This window comes from Ostrinia furnacalis, unplaced genomic scaffold (genome assembly GCF_004193835.3).
Source record: "Ostrinia furnacalis isolate ACB-3 unplaced genomic scaffold, ASM419383v2 OfSCF2378, whole genome shotgun sequence".
Taxonomy (NCBI): Eukaryota; Metazoa; Arthropoda; class Insecta; order Lepidoptera; family Crambidae; genus Ostrinia; species Ostrinia furnacalis.
In genome coordinates this window covers 1,029,577-1,052,340 of record NW_021132617.1, presented here as the reverse complement: position 1 = coordinate 1,052,340, position 22,764 = coordinate 1,029,577, and the positions used below count along the sequence as shown (strand labels likewise).

At 40.8% G+C, this 22,764-nt stretch overlaps 2 protein-coding genes across 3 annotated transcripts; one reads left to right on the top strand and one right to left on the bottom strand.

Annotated features, from left to right (window-relative positions):
* Positions 1 to 474: 474 nt before the first annotated feature.
* Positions 475 to 20,928, top strand: spz6 (Spaetzle domain-containing protein 6). Its single transcript, XM_028307983.1, has 9 exons — positions 475 to 674; positions 3,972 to 4,130; positions 5,998 to 6,144; positions 6,675 to 6,818; positions 17,819 to 17,936; positions 18,199 to 18,332; positions 18,899 to 19,016; positions 19,675 to 19,779; positions 20,696 to 20,928. Exons 1-9 carry the CDS (start codon positions 475 to 477, stop codon positions 20,798 to 20,800), a joined length of 1,230 nt encoding a protein of 409 aa, XP_028163784.1. The 3' UTR covers positions 20,801 to 20,928.
* LOC114355295 (nicotinamide riboside kinase 1) lies at positions 8,297 to 17,202 on the bottom strand. Of its 2 annotated transcripts, XR_003656095.1 has the most exons (5): positions 17,077 to 17,202; positions 16,923 to 16,988; positions 16,373 to 16,515; positions 14,583 to 14,864; positions 13,540 to 13,881 (listed from the first exon to the last, which is right to left on the bottom strand). XR_003656095.1 is itself a non-coding variant. In XM_028308076.1 (4 exons), exons 2-4 carry the CDS (start codon positions 13,554 to 13,556, stop codon positions 9,444 to 9,446), a joined length of 630 nt encoding a protein of 209 aa, XP_028163877.1. In that variant the 5' UTR covers positions 13,557 to 13,881; positions 14,583 to 14,853; the 3' UTR covers positions 8,297 to 9,443. The 2 variants fall into 2 exon arrangements, 1 of the variants encoding a protein (XP_028163877.1); XM_028308076.1 differs by lacking the exons at positions 16,373 to 16,515; positions 16,923 to 16,988; positions 17,077 to 17,202 and adding exons at positions 8,297 to 9,548; positions 11,207 to 11,333 and having other exon boundaries at positions 13,159 to 13,881; positions 14,583 to 14,853.
* Positions 20,929 to 22,764: the final 1,836 nt, after the last annotated feature.

Below are 22,764 nucleotides of genomic sequence, written 5' to 3'. Positions count from 1 at the left end.
AAGTTTTAGTAGACATTACACTATCGTTATGTGCATGTACACGTATGTACAGACACAAGTAAAGCTCACTCGCCTTCGTGAATTGCAAGAACTATGAGCGCTTCATATTAGGGCGTTAGTAGCGCGACTGTAGCGCGGCAGCGGCGTTTTTAAAATGTGAAGGCATACATAAGCTGTCACATAGTATGAAATTTTCGGCAGCGCGTCTGTCGCGCGTTTGTCGCGCTGTTAAATCGCCTAAATGTGATGATTTATTACAAGCTTTTTATTACTTTCACATGTCTGGTGTCTGTCGTCAAATCTTGCAACTTAAAATTGACCCACTTCCCGGTTTTCTATTGAGCTGGAATTTTGCATGCATTTCCGAATTACAAACGAACCAAGTCACGGATGTCCGGCAGTACCTACCTGGCACTAGTATAGTTATGTTGTTGCGCTCTATAGGTCTTCTATCTGTGAATATAAATAAATTCAATGCAACTTACCGATTCGTTCCAGGGCGTCCTGTCGCTGCTCCTATCGGCGGTGCTGCCGGAGCCGACCACAGCGCCGGCGCCGGCGCCGGTGCCGGCCGACGAGCCGGCGCCGCGAGCGGAGGACCCGGCACCGGAGGAGGAGGACGCGCCCGAAGGCTACTACGCGTTTGTGGAGTCGCCCAACGCCACGCCGCCTAGGTAAGGCAAAGTCGAAGCATTTATTAGTTAAGTTAGCGTCCAAAATCTAGCCCCGTAACTTTATAAAGTACTAGCTTTCCGCCCGCGCCTCGCCCGCGTGGACTACATATTTCTTTCCAAAATAAAATGTAGTCTATGTTACTTGTGGATAATCTAGCTTTCGAATGATGAAAGAATTTTAAAAAACGGTCCAGTAGTTTTTGAGCCTATTCATTACAACCAAACAAACAAAGTTTTCCTCTTTACAATATTAGTGTAGACAAGCGCATTGAATAGTGGTTTTAAATGATGTTTAAAGCCGAGAGTTGCCCCGAAGATCGTACTGTCAAATAATAGGAAAGGTAGAGAACGGCCACTGGCTACCTGGCGGTACACAGTGACCAAGGACTTAGAGCGTGGCCAAACAAATATTTCGACAACCCAAGACAGACTGCCCTGGCGTCGCAGAACGAGAAGAGCCAACCCCAAATATTGGGAAAGGGCTATGAGGGCAAAGAAATTTGGTGATTTGGAAAGTCATTTTAAAGTAAAGTACGGCCAACTAGCAGCGATACAAAAGGTCAATACGACTGTCGAGTTGACAATATATTCTGTCTCTTCCCATCTTGTGTATTTGTCGTAATGTCTCGTTCTCCCGCCAAAATATGTCTAAGTCAGACGGGTTCACCCATGACATTGGGTTTGTTTACATTTGGTATCGCTTCTCGTTGGCCGTACTTTAGTGTCCAACACGTGCAGCTTTTATTAGTTGTAATCTATAGCCGAAGGGTCGGTGTTCAAGACCAGTTTATGAACTGATGATAATACGGGAGTTAACGCCTCAAGCCATTGCCAAAAAATAAAAGGAAAAGAGTAAAAGCAGTGCGTTATACCCTCCGGCTAGAATAGGTTAATTAGTTGCCATCCATTCTCTTCATAACTATGAATGCTCCGAAGAGAATTGAAAGTACAGCACATTAATCAGTCCCATTTGTCATATGTTACCGCCATTTTACTCCGTCATACCCAAGCCGGTAGTAGTGATTTGTAGTTCAGCAGTTTGTTAACATGTAACTTTATCTGTTCTAAACAGCACACAAATTGCCCATAAGGAACCACACATGATTCGCTAGCAACCGCTCACCAATTACGTCATCACACTTAACTCTAAGTGGTCATCTCAAGTTGTAACAACAGAGAAAGTGCCAACTAAAGACAATTAGCCGCAACAAGTGGCGTCGATTGTTACTTTCTCTGACAACATTAAATCACAGAAACTTATGACAAATAAATAAACGGGCAATCGTGACGCGTTGATGTCTTTTATACGAGCAATGACTGTAATAGATTTCTCATTATTCTCATTTTAAATATTTATCTATACTTATAATAAATCTGTAGAGAGGTCAATTCTGTACATGAAATATATTTTCAAAATAACTATCAGGGGGTGATTAGTGATCGATACTGATGCCAAAAATGCAATCAGTAAAATTTTTGTCTGTCTGTCTGTCTGTATGTTCCTTATAGAAACAAAACAAAATTTGGCATGCAGGTACCTTAGTAAACTTAAGGCTTAGTTACAACAGGATATTACTAAATTCCCACGAAAACGGGAGTAAGCGGGAAAAAACATTTGTATGAAAAAATCTAAACCGCGTAAGATAGATGAAGGGGGTAAAACGGGATCCACGCGTACGAAGTCGCGGGCGGCCGCTAGTAAGGAATAAATATCTGTAATTGAAGTACCGTTTAAAACAGAAGATAATTATTTGGAAGTAAGTGGTAATTGTAATTACACTTGATATAAAATAATTGATCGGCAAACCCACAGTTACGCGTATCGATACTGCACAAACTCTTTGCTTAGAGCACGCAACTAAGCAAAGGAATAATAATGCAATAATTAGGAAATTCGGAAAACTGTAGGCCTATTTCATTTGTAAGACTTTTTAATTTAATATCAGCTAACTTGTTATGAACACTTCTGATAAGCAATTTTAGTATTAAAACCGCCAGAAGCGAGTTCAAAACCTGAATCATACTCGTACCGTAACTAATATTAAAATTTGTATAACATATAAAAAACGCTTGCTAGGTATATAGCGTTATTCGTAGATATTTTCGCATAACATTATTTATTTGTATTCATAACTTGAGTCTTGAGTTCAGAACTTGAAATCAATGCTTGAGGAATAGGAGCGACACAGGAGAGGTGACATCTTCTAACGTGACGGAGTATACAATTCTGAAGTCCCTCACAAAAAACCCTCCCGTGCTGTTCAAATTATGTTTAAACAGAATTTAATTTTAATTTAATTTAATAATTTGTGTAATTTTTTGACTATATATAATTTTATTGTAATCGATGTGGTGACTAAACATGTAAGCGCTTTGGGTTTTCTGTAAGCTTATTATGTTGCTCATTAAATAAATAAATAAAAATAAATACCTCAAGCACTGACTTCAGCTATGTGCTTGACTTGTGACTACACAGATAAATAAATCAATAGCTATCTAGAAGGGTTTGCTTAGAACCGGGCTGGATACATTTCTGGACAGCCATAGCTAGCCTTTTTGCAATGGGACTATTCCGAGCTCTCGTGCCCACCGCTGCAACTCCTGTGTAGCCAGGATCTACAGCTTGACCGCCAGTAAAAAATCCAACCAGTAAAGGTCAACTTTGTCCCGGGGGCAATGTAAAACTGTCATTGAACCCACAACAAAATCAGAAGAACATAGGAGGAGTTCGAAGTTAAGGTTCGACTTCCCTCCATTGCAAAGCGGATGACAGGTGACAAACAACGGTTTAGTAACCTTTATGAAAATATATGCACCACGAGCCATTGTACAAGGCTCGTGGAAGCGTCGTGGCCTTCCCCACCGTGGGCCACGGCATATGCTGAGTGGAGTCCCATTGCGATGGGCATCGCTGTTGCAACAGAATAGCACTGCTCAGTTCACTTTTTATTTCCTTGCAATATTTATGTGCTATCAGTCTAAATCTTATAACTAACATTTTTAATGTATCGCTGTTGGTTTCTATAAAATAAATAAATAAATAAATAAATTTCTGTCTTTTTTCCGTATACGTTCTCTGTCCTCAACTAACGCCCGTATTCACAAACATTACTATGAGGTCTCACAGTGCGCGTGGACGCACAGGGTGACACACGAATCAATCACAGAGCTCTATTCAACGCTATGCATTAGATTTGCTGCTTCACTTAAGCAAGCATCGTTTGTGAATACGGGCGTAAGTGATGTTCATTGTAATAAATGTTTCTTTCTAAAGAATTATTGTAATTCTTCCCCCAGAGTGCGTCCGCCGCCGTACCGCAAGGTTGATGTGGAATGTCCGGAGGCAGGTGATGCTAAGCCGCACGTCACCGCGCACAATCTATGCGGGGACCTCAACCGAGGGGACATCCCGCGCAACCCCATGGGGCAGAGTCCTGACGGGGAGCCCTACCCCTTGTGAGTATCTACTAGTGGCTAGATCCACGATAGGGAGCCCTACCACTTATGAGTATCTACTACTAGTGACCGCGCACTACCTCTGCGGGGACCTCAACCGAGGCGACATCCCGCGCAACCCCATGGGGCAGAGTCCTGACGGGGAGCCCTACCCCTTGTGAGTATCCACTAGTAGTCACCGATCACTAATGATGAGCCCCACCCCTTGCGAGTATCCACTACCAGTCACCGCGCACAATCTATGCGGGGACCTCAACCGAGGCGACATCCCACGCAACCCCATGGGGCAGAGTCCTGACGGGGAGCCCTACCCCTTGTGAGTATCCACTACTAGTGGCCAGAGCCACGGAGCCCCACCCCTTATGAGTATCTACTAAACCCTGGTCCGTGAACACGTAGAATCCCGTCTAATGACCCCAAGCTACCCATCCTTATCGCTCGCGCGCAATTATATTGCTGTCGCGACTGTGCGACGCGCGCCCGCAGTGATTGCGCGAGCGCGACAGCAACATAATTACGTGCGAGCGACAAGGATGGGCAGCTTGGGATCATTGGACAAAATTCTACGTGCTCACGGACCAGGCTTTACTAGTGACCGCGCACAACCTCTGCGGAGACCTCAACCGAGGCGACATCCCGCGCAACCCCATGGGGCAGAGCCCTGACGGGGAGCCCTACCCCTTGTGAGTATCTACTAGTGGCTAGATCCACGATGGGGAGCCTACCCCTTGTGAGTATCCACTACCAGTCACCGCGCACAATCTATGCGGGGACCTCAACCGAGGAGATATCCCGTGCAACCCCATGGGGCAGAGTCCTGACGGGGAGCCTTACCCCTTGTGAGTATCTACTAGTGGCTAGAGCCACGATGGGGAGAACTACCCCTTGTGAGTATCCACTACCAGTCACCGCGCACAATCTCTGCGGAGACCTCAACCGAGGCGACATCCCGCGCAACCCCATGGGGCAGAGCCCTGACGGGGAGCCCTACCCCTTGTGAGTATCCACTACTAGTGGCCAGAGTCATGGAGCCCCACCCCTTATGAGTATCTACTAAAGCCTGGTCCGTGAGCACGTAGAATCCCGTCCAATGACCCCAAGCTACCCATCCTTATCGCTCGCGCGCAATTATATTGCTGTCGCGACTGTCCGACGCGCGCCCGCAGTGATTTCGCGAGCGTGACAGCAACATAATTACGTGCGAGCGACAAGGATGGGCAGCTTGGGATCATTGGACAAAATTCTACGTGCTCACGGACCAGGCTTTACTAGTGACCGCGCACAACCTCTGCGGAGACCTCAACCGAGGCGACATCCCGCGCAACCCCATGGGGCAGAGTCCTGACGGGGAACCCTACCCCTTGTGAGTATCCACCTAGTCCATTAATAATGGGTTAAAGAGTAAGAGCCCCAACGAGGAGCCCTATCCATTGTGAGTATACCTTTTATGCCGGACAAAGGCCTTCCCCACGGATTTTTACAACTACCGGACCAGCATTATTTATTTAATATGCATTGAGAGAGAGTGTTTAGAGAGACGTCGTTGGGCGCCATTCTTCTCAGTGATTAGTGTCAAACAAAAAAAATTGTTTCTTCTTTTTCAGTGAAGCTTTTGCCAATACATAAAAAAAATATTCATCATTATTATCATTTTAGCCACAGGACGTCCACTGCTGAACATAGCCCTCCCTCCCAATGATTTCCAGATTGGTCGGTTAGCAGCGTGCAGCGCCTTCTTGCAACTTTTATGAACGTCTCACGCTGCTTGTAAGAAAGCTCAAAGTTGCAGTGTGCTGTGAAGAGGGCTATGCTCGGTATTTCTTTACGAAAACGAATCAGAAATAATATAAAATTGCCTTGTCCCCAGCGAGTTGATCCGCAACCACACGCTTCGCTTCCTATCGCGCGCGCTGCCCGCGCTGCGAAACGACGACTCGTTGCCGCGCGTCGCGCACCTGCCGCACGCGTCCGACGTGCCCGCGCCGCAGCAGCAGTTTGATGTGCAGAATAACAGGTGGGCTTGAGTTTTATGTTCTATATAGTCTGGTCCGTGAGCGCGTAGAATTTTGTCAAATGACCTCAAGCTACCATCTTTATCGCTCGCGCGTAATTATGTTGCTATCGCGCTCGCACACTCACTGCGGGTGCCAGTCGCACAGTCGCGACAGCAATATAATTAGATACTTGCGAGTGATAAGGATGGGTAGCTAGAGGTCATTGGACAAAATTCTACGTGCTCACGGACCGGGCTTTAGTATGTGTACTCGCCACCCTCACTAACGTACATTATGCAGCTATAAATCTAATGTTGCTAATTGCTATGTAAATTGACACACAATTATAATCGCATCGCACAGTATTTTCTTTTATTGACAACTCCCGGTCCCCACATTACACTAGTGTCCATAGTGACGAGTGTCACTAATGGACACTAGAATAAGATTTCATGGGCACACACTAACGGCGCGTTCAGCCAGGCCAAGCACTACGACTACGAGCAATTGTTCCAAAAGAGTTCTTTTAACGTTCGTGTTCGTCCGCCAGGCTAGAGGAGCGCAGCAAGCGGTCGCTATTCGAAGCGGACGCGGAGCAGCGCGACTCCGCAGCGGTCCCGTCCGCGGAGCTGCGCGCCGAGCACCGCGGCGCCGACGCGCGCGAGAGCCGCAAGTTCTGCGACGGCGGCGGCGTGTGAGTACACCTTTATTTGTCAAATCTTTGGGCTCTTTCAAATAAGCCTAGGCATGCACGGGTGACTTTTGTCACCGTGACAGTAGGTATCTCTCTTTTTCTTTGTGAAGGTGTAAGTGAGATAGTATACTGTCACGGTGACAGTCACCAGCAGGCCCTAGGCCTACTTATGCGATTATCACACCATTTTACCGATTTTGCCCATACATTTTGACGTCGATAAAGAATATCATGTCGCGCATCCTAGCCCGGCAGGCCACGCCTAGCCTTGGACGTTTTGAACAAGACGTCATACTAAGAGTGGTTTTGCTCTACGTCCTATGTGAATCCGTGAAAATACGATACGATACAACACGATTCGGAGCTATTACTAACACGTTATAAAAATTGTGTATACCTATAATTGGATAAAATTATTTAAACTGCTATTTTCTTATGTTTTGCTGTTGGTGTACCTTTCACCGATTTCTATAGTTTTCTAGATATTATGACGGATATTTTGACGGATCCGGACCGGACATAGAGTGAAACCGCTCCACTGCTATAAAGCTATCGTCGCTTTCCGATGGCTTTAGCTAACGGAACAAAAAAATATTTTAAACAGGTTTTCAGTAATCACTGATTCGCAGATTTCAAAATTAGTAAAATAACGTTGTGATGAGAAGGTTTCAAATATTAAAAACAAGAAATATAATAGTGATATAATTTATTCATACTGAGAAGTAATTTAACATATAGCCTGACCAGGAACATAAAAACCCTGGCATAGAGGCGCTTCAATTGCATTTGATAGTGCAACACTGAGTACAGTCGTACCTGTGTTAAATTAATAGGCTAAATTTATGTATCAGGATTCAGGATTACGGGCTAATTTGATATTTTCATAAATTAACGAAAAAATATTAATAAAGGTAACCTGGTTTAAATAAATTAAATGAAACCATCAATCGAGCTAGTAGGATTTATTTTATTATTCATCAATAATCAAATTCAGAACTTGAATATTCAACTGCAATGTCTGCTCATGAACGCTTCAAACTCGGTACTTCTTTCCCAATTCCATAAAATTCAAAACTGAGAAAGTGACAAAAAACTTTAAAATAGGTAGTTGAAACAAACTACAGCTAATTTTCATAGTAGACTGTACTATACGATAAACATGTCAGTCAATTTGACAACCTTTGTCGGAAACATTATTCAATGAAAATATTGTCCGAACCCTTGGTATTTCTCTTCGACAAATACATTAACACATTGTGAACCACTTTTCTTTCACGACTATAAAAATATTTTAGCAATTTAATTCACAAAATCAATTGCACACATTTAAAATAAAGTTTGTTTACACTTTGACAGCAATAGACTGACATGCAAGGTGACATGTTAATGAAGTTTTCAGTAACTGTTGCCATTAAAAGAAATTAGTACCATTAGTTTTCCGCAACATGGCGAGGGTTTTTATGTTCCTGGTCAGGCTATAACAAAGTTTATAGAAGCACATTTGTGGTGTGACGCTACGGCATACAATCGTCTAATAGCAAAAATATACACTTTTATACAACTATAAATTCAACAACACACCCTACCCACGCACAAATGCTAAATAACTACCATTTAGATACAAAATATTACTTGTGGCAACCCCAAACACAGTGATGCTACATTATAAAAGTTTTGTATTTTGAAACAGAGTAGAATTTAATTTCTAACAATGCAAATACATATCTGTGTAAGATTGTAAATGAACACAATTTATTGCTTTAGGGATTGTGGCTTTAAATGCAACAGTTTAAAAATCATATAAATAAATTATCTGGCTATCAGTATGGAAAATGACGTGTAAACGAGAATAAGGCATAATTTGCGAACAATAATAACATTTATTTATAGTTTAGTACAAACAGTTTACACTTCTTCTACTTTAAGTAAATAGCTGTTATCTCCGTTGCAGGATCAATAATACCCAATATAACGTCAAAAACATTATAATACAACCAATAAAATTAAAAATATTGTTCGTTCACTCTAATCACCTCTCGTAGCACGATACAACTCATACAATTTGCTAACTATAAGAAAAGTGCTTATAAAAATAGTAACAAGATAGCTTTTCTTTTGTGTGTGTGATGTGATTTTTTAATTCATAATTTATTAGTATTATTTTTTATCAAAAGGATGTTATTTTTATAAACGTTTGATTTTAAAACAATGTAAAAAGTGCTTATTATAATTTATAGGTAATATTGCTTGCAAATCACATTTATTCTAAGGCCGACAAAGGCAGTATCTTATTAATGGATTTAGAAATAATTTTCCTTACTTTTAAAAACAATTTTTAAGGTGGGTTGTTTTAATTAAAATATATAATTGATTTGATTTTATTGATTGTAAGATAGAAAATGGATTACCTACTAGTAATAATCGGCTTTATAAGTGAAAAAAAAAACAGTGTTGGAAATTTGAAAGTACCCACCTTCAAATGAAGCTCCGTCCGCCATTTTGTTTCGCAGTTTCGCCAAATTGGATCATATTAAAATCAACTAACAGCACAAGACTTTTCACCTTAATATCCGCGTTTAACAAGTGAAGCCGCGGGCACAAGCTACACCTAAACTTTATAATTGACTACGGGACGTCTGAGGCACCTAGTGCCTTGAGGTCAGCTACCACCATTTCGAGAGCATCGGGTCTCGTGCCGTCTAGTAGGACCACTCGCTTGTCTTTTTCTATCTGGAAGTACAAAAAGGAAAAAAACTGGTTAAAAAAAGGAAAAATAATGTTAAAAAATATTTTTTTGTTTCATTTTAAGTGAGTGGGTATGGGTATGGGTATGGAGAACTTGCTGATAAGTTTTAATTTTGAATATTACAAACGGACCTACCTCTTTGGTATGTAAATTTTTTTGATTTATATGTTCAAATGCTTCTTGTTAAGGCCAGGATGACTATTGGTATCAAAAATATTTGTTCAAAGGCTTCTTTTCTTGTCAAGCTTGGGAGATATATTTTGGAAAAAATTCGAGACGAAAATGAAGGATCACTTTACCGCATATTTTTCATGTAAAATAAGTATAACTGCGGTATTCAAGGTTTCCCGTTCTGTTAGTAAATAGCGTTAATAAATCCCAACTAATATTATAAATGCGAAAGTAACTCTGTCTGTCTGTCTGTCTGTTACGCTTTCCCGCTTAAAGCTCGCAACCGATTTTGATGAAATTTGGCATAAAGATAGTTTGAGTCCCGGGAAAGAACATAGGATAGTTTTTATCCCGGTTTTTGAAACAGGGACGCGCGCGATACAGTTTTTCTGTGACAGACAAAATTCCACGCGGGCGAAGCCGCGGGCGGAAAGCTAGTTTATAATAATTCCGCAATCGAACAAACAAAAAAGTGAAAAAAAAAAAACAGAACGGAGAAAGAACAAAATGGCGACCAAGTGATGGCCGAATACCGTACGATTGACATCACAAGCTGTCAAAGTGCGGGGTCAATGAACTTTTAACCAGATTTATTCAAAGTATAGTCGCTTTCTTTTGGTTAGTTTGAAATGCAATAAGTAAGTAAAGCTTCAACCACACCAACGCGTACAAATCGCCAACCAACGGTGGCGCGGTCATAGATCAATGACAGGTCGCGCGACCCATGACAGTCCGCGCGACCTGTCATTGGCCTATGATCACGCCGTGATTGTTGGTGTGGTTGAAGCATTACTAAATATACATTGAATGGAATCCAGTTACTCTGGAAGTTGGAAGATAGTTAGCTGCAACAGTGCCAAAATATCGGAAACTCAAAATTAAGGTAAGTAGCAATCCCGTCAGTAATAATAATTATGTTAGTGCCCATTAAAGTTTGAAACAATATATCTAAAGCCTGGTCCGTGAGCACGTAGAATTTTGTCCAATGACCCCAAGCTACCCATCCTTATCGCTCGCACGTAATTATGTTGCTGTCGCGCTCGCACACTCACTGCGGGCGCGCGTCGCACAGTCGCGACAGCAATATAACTACGCGCGAGCGATAAGGATGGGTAGCTTGGGGTCATTGGACAACATTCTACGTGCTCGGCGACCAGACTATAGTTAGCTGCAACAGTGCCAAAATATCGGAAACTCAAAATTAAGGTGCAATCCCGTCAGTAATAATAATTATGTTAGTGACCATGAAACTTTAAAACAATATATCTAAAGCCCGGTCTGTGAGCACGTAGAATTTTATACAATGACCCCAAGCTAATGATATTGCTGTCGCGACTGTGCGACGCGCGCCCGCAGTGAGTGTGCGAGCGCGACAGCAACATAATCACGCGCGAGCGATAAGGATGGGTAGCTTGGGGTCATTGGACAAAATTCTACGTGCTCACGGACCAGACTATAGTTAGCTAAGTACCTCGGCGCGGTACTTCAGATGCTCGGGCCACACGCAGCCGTCGAAGTAGCCGGCCACGTCGGGCGGGTCGTACAGACGCCAGCAGCGCCGCGCCGCGCACTCGCCGTATTCCAGCACGAAGTAGTACCTGACGAAATTGAAAATAGACCCTATTGCAACGGCTTAAGATACTAGTGTTCATGCTTATTGCAAAATAGTCTCTATTACAACTGCTAAGATGCCAGAATGTTTGGTGTGATGTGTTGATGTCTTTACATCGTTATCAGCAGGGTCACTCCGAAATATTGTTTATATGGTGTGGTATCTTAAATAAAACACTGATATATGTTCACTGTGTAAGCTAGTGCAAGCACTGACNTTATTAGCACCGGTCGATAATTATTCATTTTGTGCATGCTAGTGATTATCGCACCCCTGCTACTAAGTGGTTATCAGTTGTATTTTCAATATACAAAACGAACATCAGTGCCAAGGAACAACTGCCATTTTTCGATAATAGTTATTGTGATGAAAATCGCTTGTATATAATCGTTCCACATGAGGCTAATATACAGTGTGTCCGGGCATGTAGTGATCAAACTTTAAGGGCGTAATCTATGGACAATTTTATCGATGAAAATACTTCAAATTTGGGGCCTGCCCCATTTCTCGAAAAACTACATCGATTTAAGTTTTTAATTTTTAGTTTACACATCTTCTTTAAAAAACAAGTGAAAGCGTGGGTAGCTCAACATTAATAGGCAAATATTTTATATCATGCGATAGCCAATAAAATTATCTATTAGTAGAAGAAGAAAGCAGACATAAAGTTTCATACATTTTATGGGAGNCTTGTGGCGGAGTTTTGGGCTGACGCTGTGTAGATTTGTTGTCGACACGACAAGAAGAAGAATAAAAAAAATATTTTATAGGTACAAGCAAGTTTTTAATCTGAAATGTAGTTGTACTAAAACGAAAAAAATAATGCAAAGTTCAAATAATTTCGAAAGCTTGTAGCGCAAACCGAAAAAAAGAGGAATAAATTCCATGCGCGATAATAAAATAAAACGCTTTTCTTCAAATACTTACATCTTTTTGAAAAAAACTACGTTTTATTTAATTTAAATTGATGGTTTAAATAAATTACCCAATATTCGAAAAATCCGGATAATCCGGATTTGTACGTAACACAAATCCGGAAAACCGGATTTAAGAAAAATCCGGATTTTGCAATCTCTATACAGTACTGTAGGTACCTTGTGAATATTTTCGATGGAAGTCACGTCCATTTTTTTTTTTATAATAGATATTCTAGGCTACGTCAAATTTAATGGTTACCACATCTCTTCATCAATCATAAATCATCACATCACAATTTCAAAAAGAAAACCGAGACCAACACAAACAGCCGTTTGTACTGTGTGAGATATTGTTTTACTTTTTTGACGGTTCATAGCTTGTCTCTGACAATTCACAACTTGCCTCGTTTTTTTTTTCTGATACAATACTTCTATGTTTTTTCTNCCGTCCCGTGTGGCGGCCCGACTACGACTGAGCCCCCACCGCGCCGTACTAGTCAGTGTTGCCATAGCGCACACTCTTTATTTGTGTAGTAGTACACCACATATGGTTTCGAGTCTGTTAGTCACCGTCTTCGTTTGCGTGAGAGGGATGGCAACAGTCGAAACTTTTTTAAGTTTTTCCTAGTAACCCTTCAGATACTAGCATGAACTTGGGCCTCAAACAATGACCACAGGAAATTACAAACTTGAAATCACCGATTTTATTTGCGAGTGTAAATTCTTAAATTAACCCTGAAAACTACCTTACACATAGAAGATGTTTTACCATCAGTTTGTTTCTTTCAGAATGTAATTTTTATCGTTTATATGACTCAACTGTCTTAAAGTAAATAAATCATTTAAATTACAGAAGCATTAGCCGACAGTTTTAAGAAAATACGAAACACTCACCTCAGATCGCAAAGCTCCAACAAAGGTTTGAAATTCAACACAGTGAACCCTTCGATGATCAAGAACTTTTTGTTCTTAGCTTCAATTTGTCCCGCCTTTCTCTCCTGGCTGGACTGGTGGGACATATCTTCCCCGCTAATTGTTTTCAGCACATCTGCATACATCTTGTCCATGTCCAGAGATGACAGAATGTCATAGTTATTGTGGGGGTGTGCCAGCCCTTCGCATTTGACGTGCTTCGGACTGTCATCCGGGTAAAAATATTTGTCTTGGTGGAATATATGAACGGGTGTCAGAATCCCTTTTAATTTATTAGCCAGGGTTGTCTTCCCACCACACGTCACGCCTGACACTCCAATTATGATCCATTCGTCCTTCTTATCTATTTTTTGGGCCATGATTGTATATTTTCTGATTGTAGACTGAGATTTAGATTCCGTTGGAGATTTTAACTTACTTTGGCATAGATTAAAAGTTATAGCAGTTTTATAGAGGACGTTTAGATAGGTATTTGATGATTTCAATTTAGTCTCACCAAAGATATTTAGTACGAATGTATAGTACGCGGGAGTTTTAGGGGCGGTTTTAAAGGCAAGGTTTAAAGGTAGGGGTGTATGTGGTATAGCGTGAACGACATGAGTCCCCCGACGAAGAGAAGCCCCCAAAGTGCGCAAAACAGGAGGCACCACTGTGGGTTTGGGATCAGGCTGTAGATGCTGAGATCTGAAACGACATTTAAGAACTTACAAACCCACACCAAGTAGCAGGATGAATCTTATTTTTTGTTTTAAAGTTTAATTTAATATCACTTTTATCGTATACGGGACTGTTCCCTCCACCTCTCGTTCCCACCGCTGCAAGTCCTGTGTAGCCAGGATCTACAGTTTGACTGCCAATAAAAACCCAACCAGTGAAGGTCAAGTTTGTCCCAGGGGAAAGTTAAACATCACTTATCCTAAAGTCAAATAATTAATTTAAAATCTTTTTTATAACTAGCGATCGCCCGCGACTTCGTACGCGTGGATCCCGTTTTACCCCCTTAGGAATGGAGTTTCGTAAAATCCGTTCTTAGTGAGCACCCACATTTTAAAAGGAGCCCCCATGTAAAGTTTGAGACTCCTAAAGCCTGGTCCGTGAGCACGTAGAATCCCGTCCAATGACCCCAAGCTACCCATCCCTATCGCTCGCGCGTAATTATGTTATGTCGCGACTGTGCGACGGGCGCCCGCAGTGAGTGTGCGAGCGCGACAGCAACATAATTACGCGCGAGCGATAGGGATGGGTAGCTTGGGGTCATTGGAGGGGATTCTACGTGCTCACGGACCAGGCTTTAGCACTTGTAGTTTCTGAGATTTTGTGATGAGTAAATAAGTCAATCAGTCAGAGACCTTTAGCTTTTATAGATAGATAATAAATTCACTCACCGTCGTCGATGAAAGGATAAGTGTTGACCCAGAACACGAGCAGAGCGAACAAACTCGTCGTGCCCACCAGGATCACCTTGCCCGCCGCCGCGTCCGACACGTCCATAGACTCATACGAAACTCGACCCTAAACCCGTAGCGGAGAGCCCAAATTTAACTGCAGAACAACTCCTCTTCGAAATCCTTGTAGGATTCTTCGGGGAAGAGAATCGATTTGCCGTCGTCTGTCTTCCCTTTCAGTTGTTCGGCTAGCGGCTTGCCTTTGATTGCGCGCTCCACGATCTGAAACAAATAGCTCACACTTAGGCGGTTGTCACACTGCGCCGCGCTCCGCGCGTGATTTCATATAAAAAATCCCGCGCGCAGACGCGTTGTCAGTGTGAAGTGCCGCGCGTGTTTTCTATACAAACTGAGGTACTTGCATACAATGATTAAATCTGTCGTCCCGCGTACCGCGGCGGAGCGCGGCGCAGTGTGATAACCGCCTTATTACGTGTTATGTAAGCTATAAATTACTGTTTCTTCCGCCACTTCTTCTCAGCACCAGCCCATATGTTGTCCCGAAGTGGTGGTAGGGCAAGCTATATTTGGGACGTGTGTAAGTGCCCTGGAAAGGGCCTATGTACTGAATAAACTATTCATTCATTTCATTTTGTAATCTATCATCTAGTTCTAGGCTAAGCTGAAACTATGGTAACCAGATAGTAGATAAAAATCATGAATGGATATTCCGAAATTAAGTCACTATTTAAACAAAAAACTGCTGAATATGTAGTGGCAACCAAACTGTTTCTACCTGTACAATTAAACAAAATAAAAGAGTAACATTTCTCTCTTAAACTTTTTACACAACTGTTTTTAAATATGTCAAGAATCTATTCTGAACATAAGAATGTAATAATGATAAACACATTTATCATCATAGTGCTATAAAGTCAATGTTACAGTAACACACATTTGTATCTGTCTGTATACAAATAATACAAGGACAGCCACAGAGTCATGTTTTATGTTATCAGTTAATGTTTTACAACAATCACATACAACTTCAACACATTAGTACCTGTGTGCAAAATAAAATATGCCCTAGAGAGAGAGGGACAAGTGCAAGTAAAAAAAAAAAAAAATAGGACATGTAAAGCTTCCAAAGTACCAAGTGATTTCTTTATAAAGTTACACTTTAGTTAAGTAATTAATAACAATCTTATACATCTCTGAGCTGGTTTGTATATGTATATGTACACTGTACACGTACACCTATAATCACTAGCTTTGTAATCATATGGCAGTTCTCAAACACAATATTATGACTCTTGATAAGAATAGGGATATTTTTATCAACATGGCGTCAAAGATATTTGTGGTTTTATTAATGTGACCATGTGGTGAACTCTCATGGAGCTTTGGCTACAGATAGATATAGCATGTAATGTTCATAGAGGTGTGTCACACAGTTGAAGGAATAAAAGAAAATAAAACAAAGTTAATTTTACCTATGAGATTCAGAGTAAAATGCATTTTATGTAGTCCCCATTTCAATTACATATTTCATCATTCAATACTAATCAGATCATAAACTATGTGTACTTCCAAAGATTTATTTCATAGATAGATTCACCTCAAGATATTTTGTAATCTCAAAAACAAATGTACCCTATGTATACTTGGAGCATATTATTATTGTAATTTCATCTTATCAAAATTTTTATAGTTTATTTTACGGCAGTATGAGGCACCATAAACTGAAAACGATAAGAATTTCAATACTCATTTGAAGCTGAATTACATACCTTTTTAGCAGTTTTACTGTCAACGGCTGGAGTAGATAAGGCCAGCAGTTTCTTGATGTTCTCCTCGGCTTTATCGGTACTAGGTTTGGTGTCTTTTGGTTGTGGTTTCTTGTTACGCTTGTAGGGGTTTGGACGATCTGCAACTAAAACAATCACAAAATGTAAATTTATGTTTAAAAAATACCCTCAATTACAATAAATTGATATAAAAAATGTGTCAAACTAAGCTGGTTGAGTCAAAATAATACAATTAGTATGGTTAATAAATAACCTAGTCACTATTAAAACCTCCCGCAAACAAACACACTATAAAGTATTACGGGTGTTCTTTTTCAACGGATTATGAAACAACAATAAGTTTTGTCTACGGTGCTATTTTATTGGCATATTAGTTAGATCAATATTATCACAGGGCATTGTTAAACAATGAGGTTCATACCTACTAAACTACTCCAAAGGCAAGTATTTGATTGAATCTAACCTCAAACGACTCTCCTCAAATACCGCAGTCGGTGGTGATATAGATCACTAAAATGACATAAGAACGCACCTTGACCCGGTGCCCCGGCGCGGCGCGACTGCCCCGAGCGACGCTTGCTTCGTTTACCGACACTCTCTGTAATAACAACACGGTCATAAACGAAAATGCCATTCCAAGAAACTAACATCACAATAACATTATCTAAATAGAAACAAGCCAATACCTTCTGGGTCGACGAGTTCCAAAGCTTGGCGGACTAAAGCTGATGACATTTTTTAATGAAACTATCTCGAAACATTTATTTAATTTGCGCAAAGACGAAAAATAACCTAAAATTGAAGTATCAGGCAGTGTTGCCAGTCGGGTCTAGTCAGAAATTACCAGAAATATAAAAAAAGTAACCTTTTTGAATACAAAGTAACCTTCATAGGGNGGGGGGTGCGGAGCGATGATTGTGTAAGGTTGTTCATGGATGGAAAATGAATACAATTGAATCTAAATTCGAAAAGTGACCAGTCGTATAAAAACGTTTCATGGATTTGCCTTTTATTATCGAAAAACATTCGCTAAAACTCATTTTTTTTAACGAATAATAAATCAAATTCAAGTTTAAATGCACTTTATGACATAATTTTTAAATTGTCACCATTAATATTTTTTACTAATAACCTGTAAAAGTTAATTCTACAATTTCTGAAAAATCACCTAAAAGTAACCTTTTCATTAGTGTGACCTAAAAGTAACCACTGCAGTTCAAAAGTAACCTAAAAGGTTACAAAAGTAACCTTCTGGCAACACTGGTATCAGGCGAAATGTCACGCACAGATGGAAATTGCGCCTTGTCAAAGTTGTCAATGTCAGTCAGTTGTCATCACAGATATCTGTGGTTGTCATGTTGGTTGCGTTTTGTTACTACATCGTAGTAAACCTGCCTTGATGGTAATTTTTATTTCTGTTTTTATCAGATTCTGCATGCTCTACCGAGCGATCAACGGTGATAGCGAGTCGAGTGCCCCGCTCGAACGCCGCGAAGACCCCGGCACACCGCACAGAGGAGCCCCTGCTCCTCACCATCGATATGAGGTTGGTTTTCCTGTCCTATCAGACCGATGTCAATACAAAGGTAATTGTTTGTATTGGCCGCTGCGATACAAGCTTTCTAGCTTAGTGCAGAGACCGCCAGAATAAATTGTACATGTGACATCTTTGAGAAATAAATACTTTTTTACTTTTACTTTTTTTACTTTTTTTATAAACTTAATGCCATTTGGAATTATCTTCCAGTCAATCTCATCAGTATCGGCTATAATCGCTTGGTTGGTTCTTAATTATTTACTTTTTTCAGGGCCCACCGACCCCGTGCCCGGCTCGCGTGGAGTACGCCACACCGGTGTTCGCGCGCAACTATCAGGGCGTGTGGCGCTACGTCGTGCAGATCCCATACGAGGGCTACTTCACCCAAACCGTCGAGGTCACCAGGTAAGCACCCACCACCATGTGGAGTAAAGAGGTCAGAGAGAAACGAGCTACGGGCAGTAGAGTCTACGTCCTCCTTTGCAGTTCTGAGAGATTAATTGATACTGCTGTATGATAACTACTTAACTTTCCATAAACAAAGTTACATATTTAGGTAGGTACGTGATACATATGCGATAAAGCGAAATCATTGTGGAAAACCTTGGGGGAGGCCTTTGTCCAGCAGTGGACGTCATTTGGCTGAAACGAACGAAAGCGAAATCGCACCGGTGTTGCTTGTATTACTTTGCTCCATGAAATGATTTCGAAATGAAAACTGTCATGAATTAGGTATAAACCACAGTGTGGTATAAACTATGTTTTCATGCCACTGAATAGGTAATACCTACCAATGCCAAAAAAAACATGAGGATCACCGGCCACGTCCTTAAATAGGCATCTAAAGGCTGAAGGAGCCTATCTTAATTTGAATCTGAATATTAAATTAGTCTAATAGACATGCCGATAGGTGGCGGTCTAGGCGGGTTTGCTATCCTACGTAACCCTGGCCCTGGTGCCTCTCTCCCCAGATGCATGCAATCTCGCTGCCACTACCTGGAGGGCGGCTGCCTGAGCTCGCCGCGCTGGGTGTCGCTGCTGGTGGCCGAGATGCACTACCCGCTCGCGCAGCATGTGCAGGACTTCCAGGTCAGTACCACTAGTGAACCACTACTAACTATAACCAGAGTAAATACAAATGAGTAGGTCATCTTCATAGAAACGCCTGAGAGCGGTTTGTATGTGAGCGCGCCAATACGTATGCGGCGCGCACGCACACACTGACAAAATTTAGCGTGGATTAGCGGTGAGGTGCGCTGAATTTTGTCAGTATTTACTCTGCTATAACGCTATCTTAGAAGTAATTCAATTCAGAAGCAACTTTTCCAAGACAGTCAGCTATCCCCCGGGGCTAATCCAATCTTCACTGGTTGGGTTTCATTGGAGGCCAATCTGTAGCTTGCCTATACAGGAGTTGCAATAGTTTGAATAAGTCCCGTACCTATCTTAGAATTAGTAAAAGTCTGTGCTAACTAGCGTCAAATTAGACTCTGAGACCTCTATTTGTGTCTACCAACGACGTGGAGGCCTCAACGTGAGCACGACTGCTCTGCCAAGAAAGCAAAACGACAGAGAAGAAGAATAAGAAGTCGAGTCACAGTAGTCAGTAGCTTGTATTAGTCATTCATGACAATAATAGCTCTCGAATGTGGTGCGAGGGTTGTGATCTTTCTTGCATCCTAAGATGGGAAAAGCAGTCGTATTCACATTCACATAAGAATGAGTTTCTCTTGTATGTATTGCGCAGGAGTACCAGCAATACCTGCAGAAGCGCGCCGGCCCCGCCGAAGGCGAGCCCAGCACCGACAAGCCGCCGCACTGCGATGGACATGACAAGTTCGGCTGCTATCAGGTACGATTATAGTTAAACTGCTTGCGGATTTGCCTGAATCATTTCCATTTTATTCGTGCAAAATTATGACTGCAAATGAACAGCGAAGTTATCGGAGCCAATGGGTAGGTATCTTGAGCAAAGTAATTTGAATACCTAGATGCAACACTTAAGACATTTTTTAACATTAAGTAAGTACTTACTGCACTCATGAGGATTTGATGAGTGCTACTGACAACGCCACTCTTGTGGCGGAGTTTAGGGCTGACACTGTAGGTTTGTTGTCGACATGAAAAGAAGAAGAAGTAGAAGTAGGCTTGGTTCTGTGCAGAATCCTCAGCCTTTACTGGCGTTGTAGGTAATTAGTTAATCTTATCCATCAGGCTCGTATGCCGTTCACATTTGCTCGTGTCGTTTGAGAGTCCCCGTAGGCTATACAGATTTTTATCGTAATATACAGTGTGTCCGGGCATGTAGTGATCAAACTTTAAGGGCGTAATCTATGGACAATTTTATCGATGAAAAAAAAAGAATTGGTAAAATTGGTCCAGGCGTTGTTGAGTTACTTATGCGTTTAACAACACATTTTGCGATTCATTTTTATATCTATACCTACTAATATTATATACTTAAAGCTGAAGAGTTTGTTTGTTTGTTTACTTGAACGCGCTAATCTCAGGAACTACCGGTCCGATTTGAAATATTATTTTAGTATTAGATAGCCCATTTATCGAGGAAGGCTGTAGGCTATATACCATCACGCTACGAGTAATAGGTGCAGAGCAAAAATGAACAATGTTGCGAATGGGTTTTCACGCGTACGAAGTCGCGGGTACAGCTATTAGATTACCTATATTTTCTTTATTAGGTAAACATACATAATATAACACAAGTAGCATACAAAAAATACGTCTCTAATACTGAATGCCGGTTGCAGGTGCGCCTGTACTACGACTGGTTCCTGGTGCCGGGCTCGTGCAAGTGCTGGCGCCCGGACTACTTCGCGCGGTACGTGCGCCGTCGCCACAACAACGAGCTGTAGGCTCCACCGACCTACAATACATACCATCGAGCCCTCTTTCCAACTGGCCACTCTGGGTCCTACGGTACCCGGCTATTCTAAAAATATTATAAACAGTAACCTGAGGCCTACTGTCCACATAAAAATAAAACCGACTTCAAAAATGCGTGAACACAAAAAAGAACTAAAATTTAAAAAAGTTCTACCCTTGGGGGTGAAATATTTTCTTCAAATTCGCATGAAACCACCCTTTTGATAATACCTATTCAACAAAAAAATAATCGTTTAAATTGGTTCATAATCGGCGGAGATATTGCGTATAAAAAAGTTCATTCCCAATTTTCCACCCTTGGGGGTTGTTTTTTCTATTATTAAATTTAAATGGGACCACCCTTGAGGTATTACCTATACGCCGAAAAAAGATTTGTTCAAATCGGTTCATAATTGGCGGAGTTATCGCGTAACAAACATAGAAAAACATAGAAAAAAAAACATACGGGTCGAATTGAGAACCTCCTCCTTTTTTGAAGTCGGTTGAAAACGCACGTCATGCGCACGCTATCGTCAAAAATTTACGATTACCTTACTTTCTGTGTACAAGACTGTCGCCCGTATTCACAAACATTTCTATGAGGTCTCACAGTGCGCGTTGACGCACAGTGTGACCCACGAACCAATCACATAGCTCTATTCAACACTGTGCGTTCGATTTTCTGCTTCACTTAAACAAGCATCGTTTGTGAATACGGGCGTGTGTCCACTGAGCGGCAGCGTAATCGCTAGGAAGACCTCCAAGTAATTGACAAATTCCCATGTTTTTGAGGAAAACACCATCTTCTCTTTAGAAGCTTGATATCTACGAGTAGGTACCTCTGTGCTGCTGAGATGGTTTGGCCAGTGGATTTCAGAGAAACTAACGATCAGTGGGCGTAAGATTTCTAATAAACTTATACAGGATGTAAGGTACTGGTTGGAAAAACTTAAAATAATCGGTGGAATTGATTGCCAAGCTGTCCCTAACATCCTGTATGACTTCGGCAAGGTTGAAAGTCGACGCTTTTTTTCAATAGTTCTGTCAAAGTTTTATAAATTAAAGCAATTTATAGATTGATAGATGAACTCAATTTTAATTAATTACTTAGCTACATTAAGTTGATTGATGTGTAATGAAAACCGCAGAATATTCGCTCTTTTAAAATAAGATATATGCATTTCACGTATTTTCAGGTTTTGTTTGCTAAACTTTTTTATTTTTTATTGTTTATTGAATTCAATTAAACGAGTTGATATCGTGAAATAAATAGACCATGTCACAATCACAACCATAATTAGATGTAAAACATTTTTATTGCACAAATCTACTTGAAATAGTATTCACTTTGTGAGTTAGATAAAACTGTTTAGTTTGTGAGCAACAGAACAGCTTTAGTTACTCAAGCGTAAAATAAAGCCTTTAAATTAAATTGTAAGCAAATAAACATGCAAATTGGTGCTAATTTCCAACGTTGTGAATTTTAAGACTGTAGGTAGGTATTACTTTTATTAAGTAAGTAGGTGTTTAAACCAAAATGTTATATTTAAAGGGTAGGGGCGATGAGATCTCTTAAGAACTTGTGAGTTTATTAGTTATGGTTATAATTTAGCTTGTGACTTTAATAGTACCATCGCCAGCTTTTCTTCTTTTTACTTTCGTACAAAATATACGTTTGTACAGCAGTTATAGCTCAATGTGCATTTATAATTTAATTTAATTGTAATTTAGTTATATTTAAAGTTATTTTGTGAAATAATATTTATTTAATGTTACTTCTAGATTTTAATAAAGCACTTTAGTTTTATTAGTTTTTTACTTTCCCTATTGTTTTAATTTAACATGGCTGAAGGATGGAAGAATGAGCGGGATTATGTTTAAGTAGGTATGTATGAAAATTATATTCTTTAAGTACATTACTACAGGTTAAAAAAAAATATATTTAATTTAATAA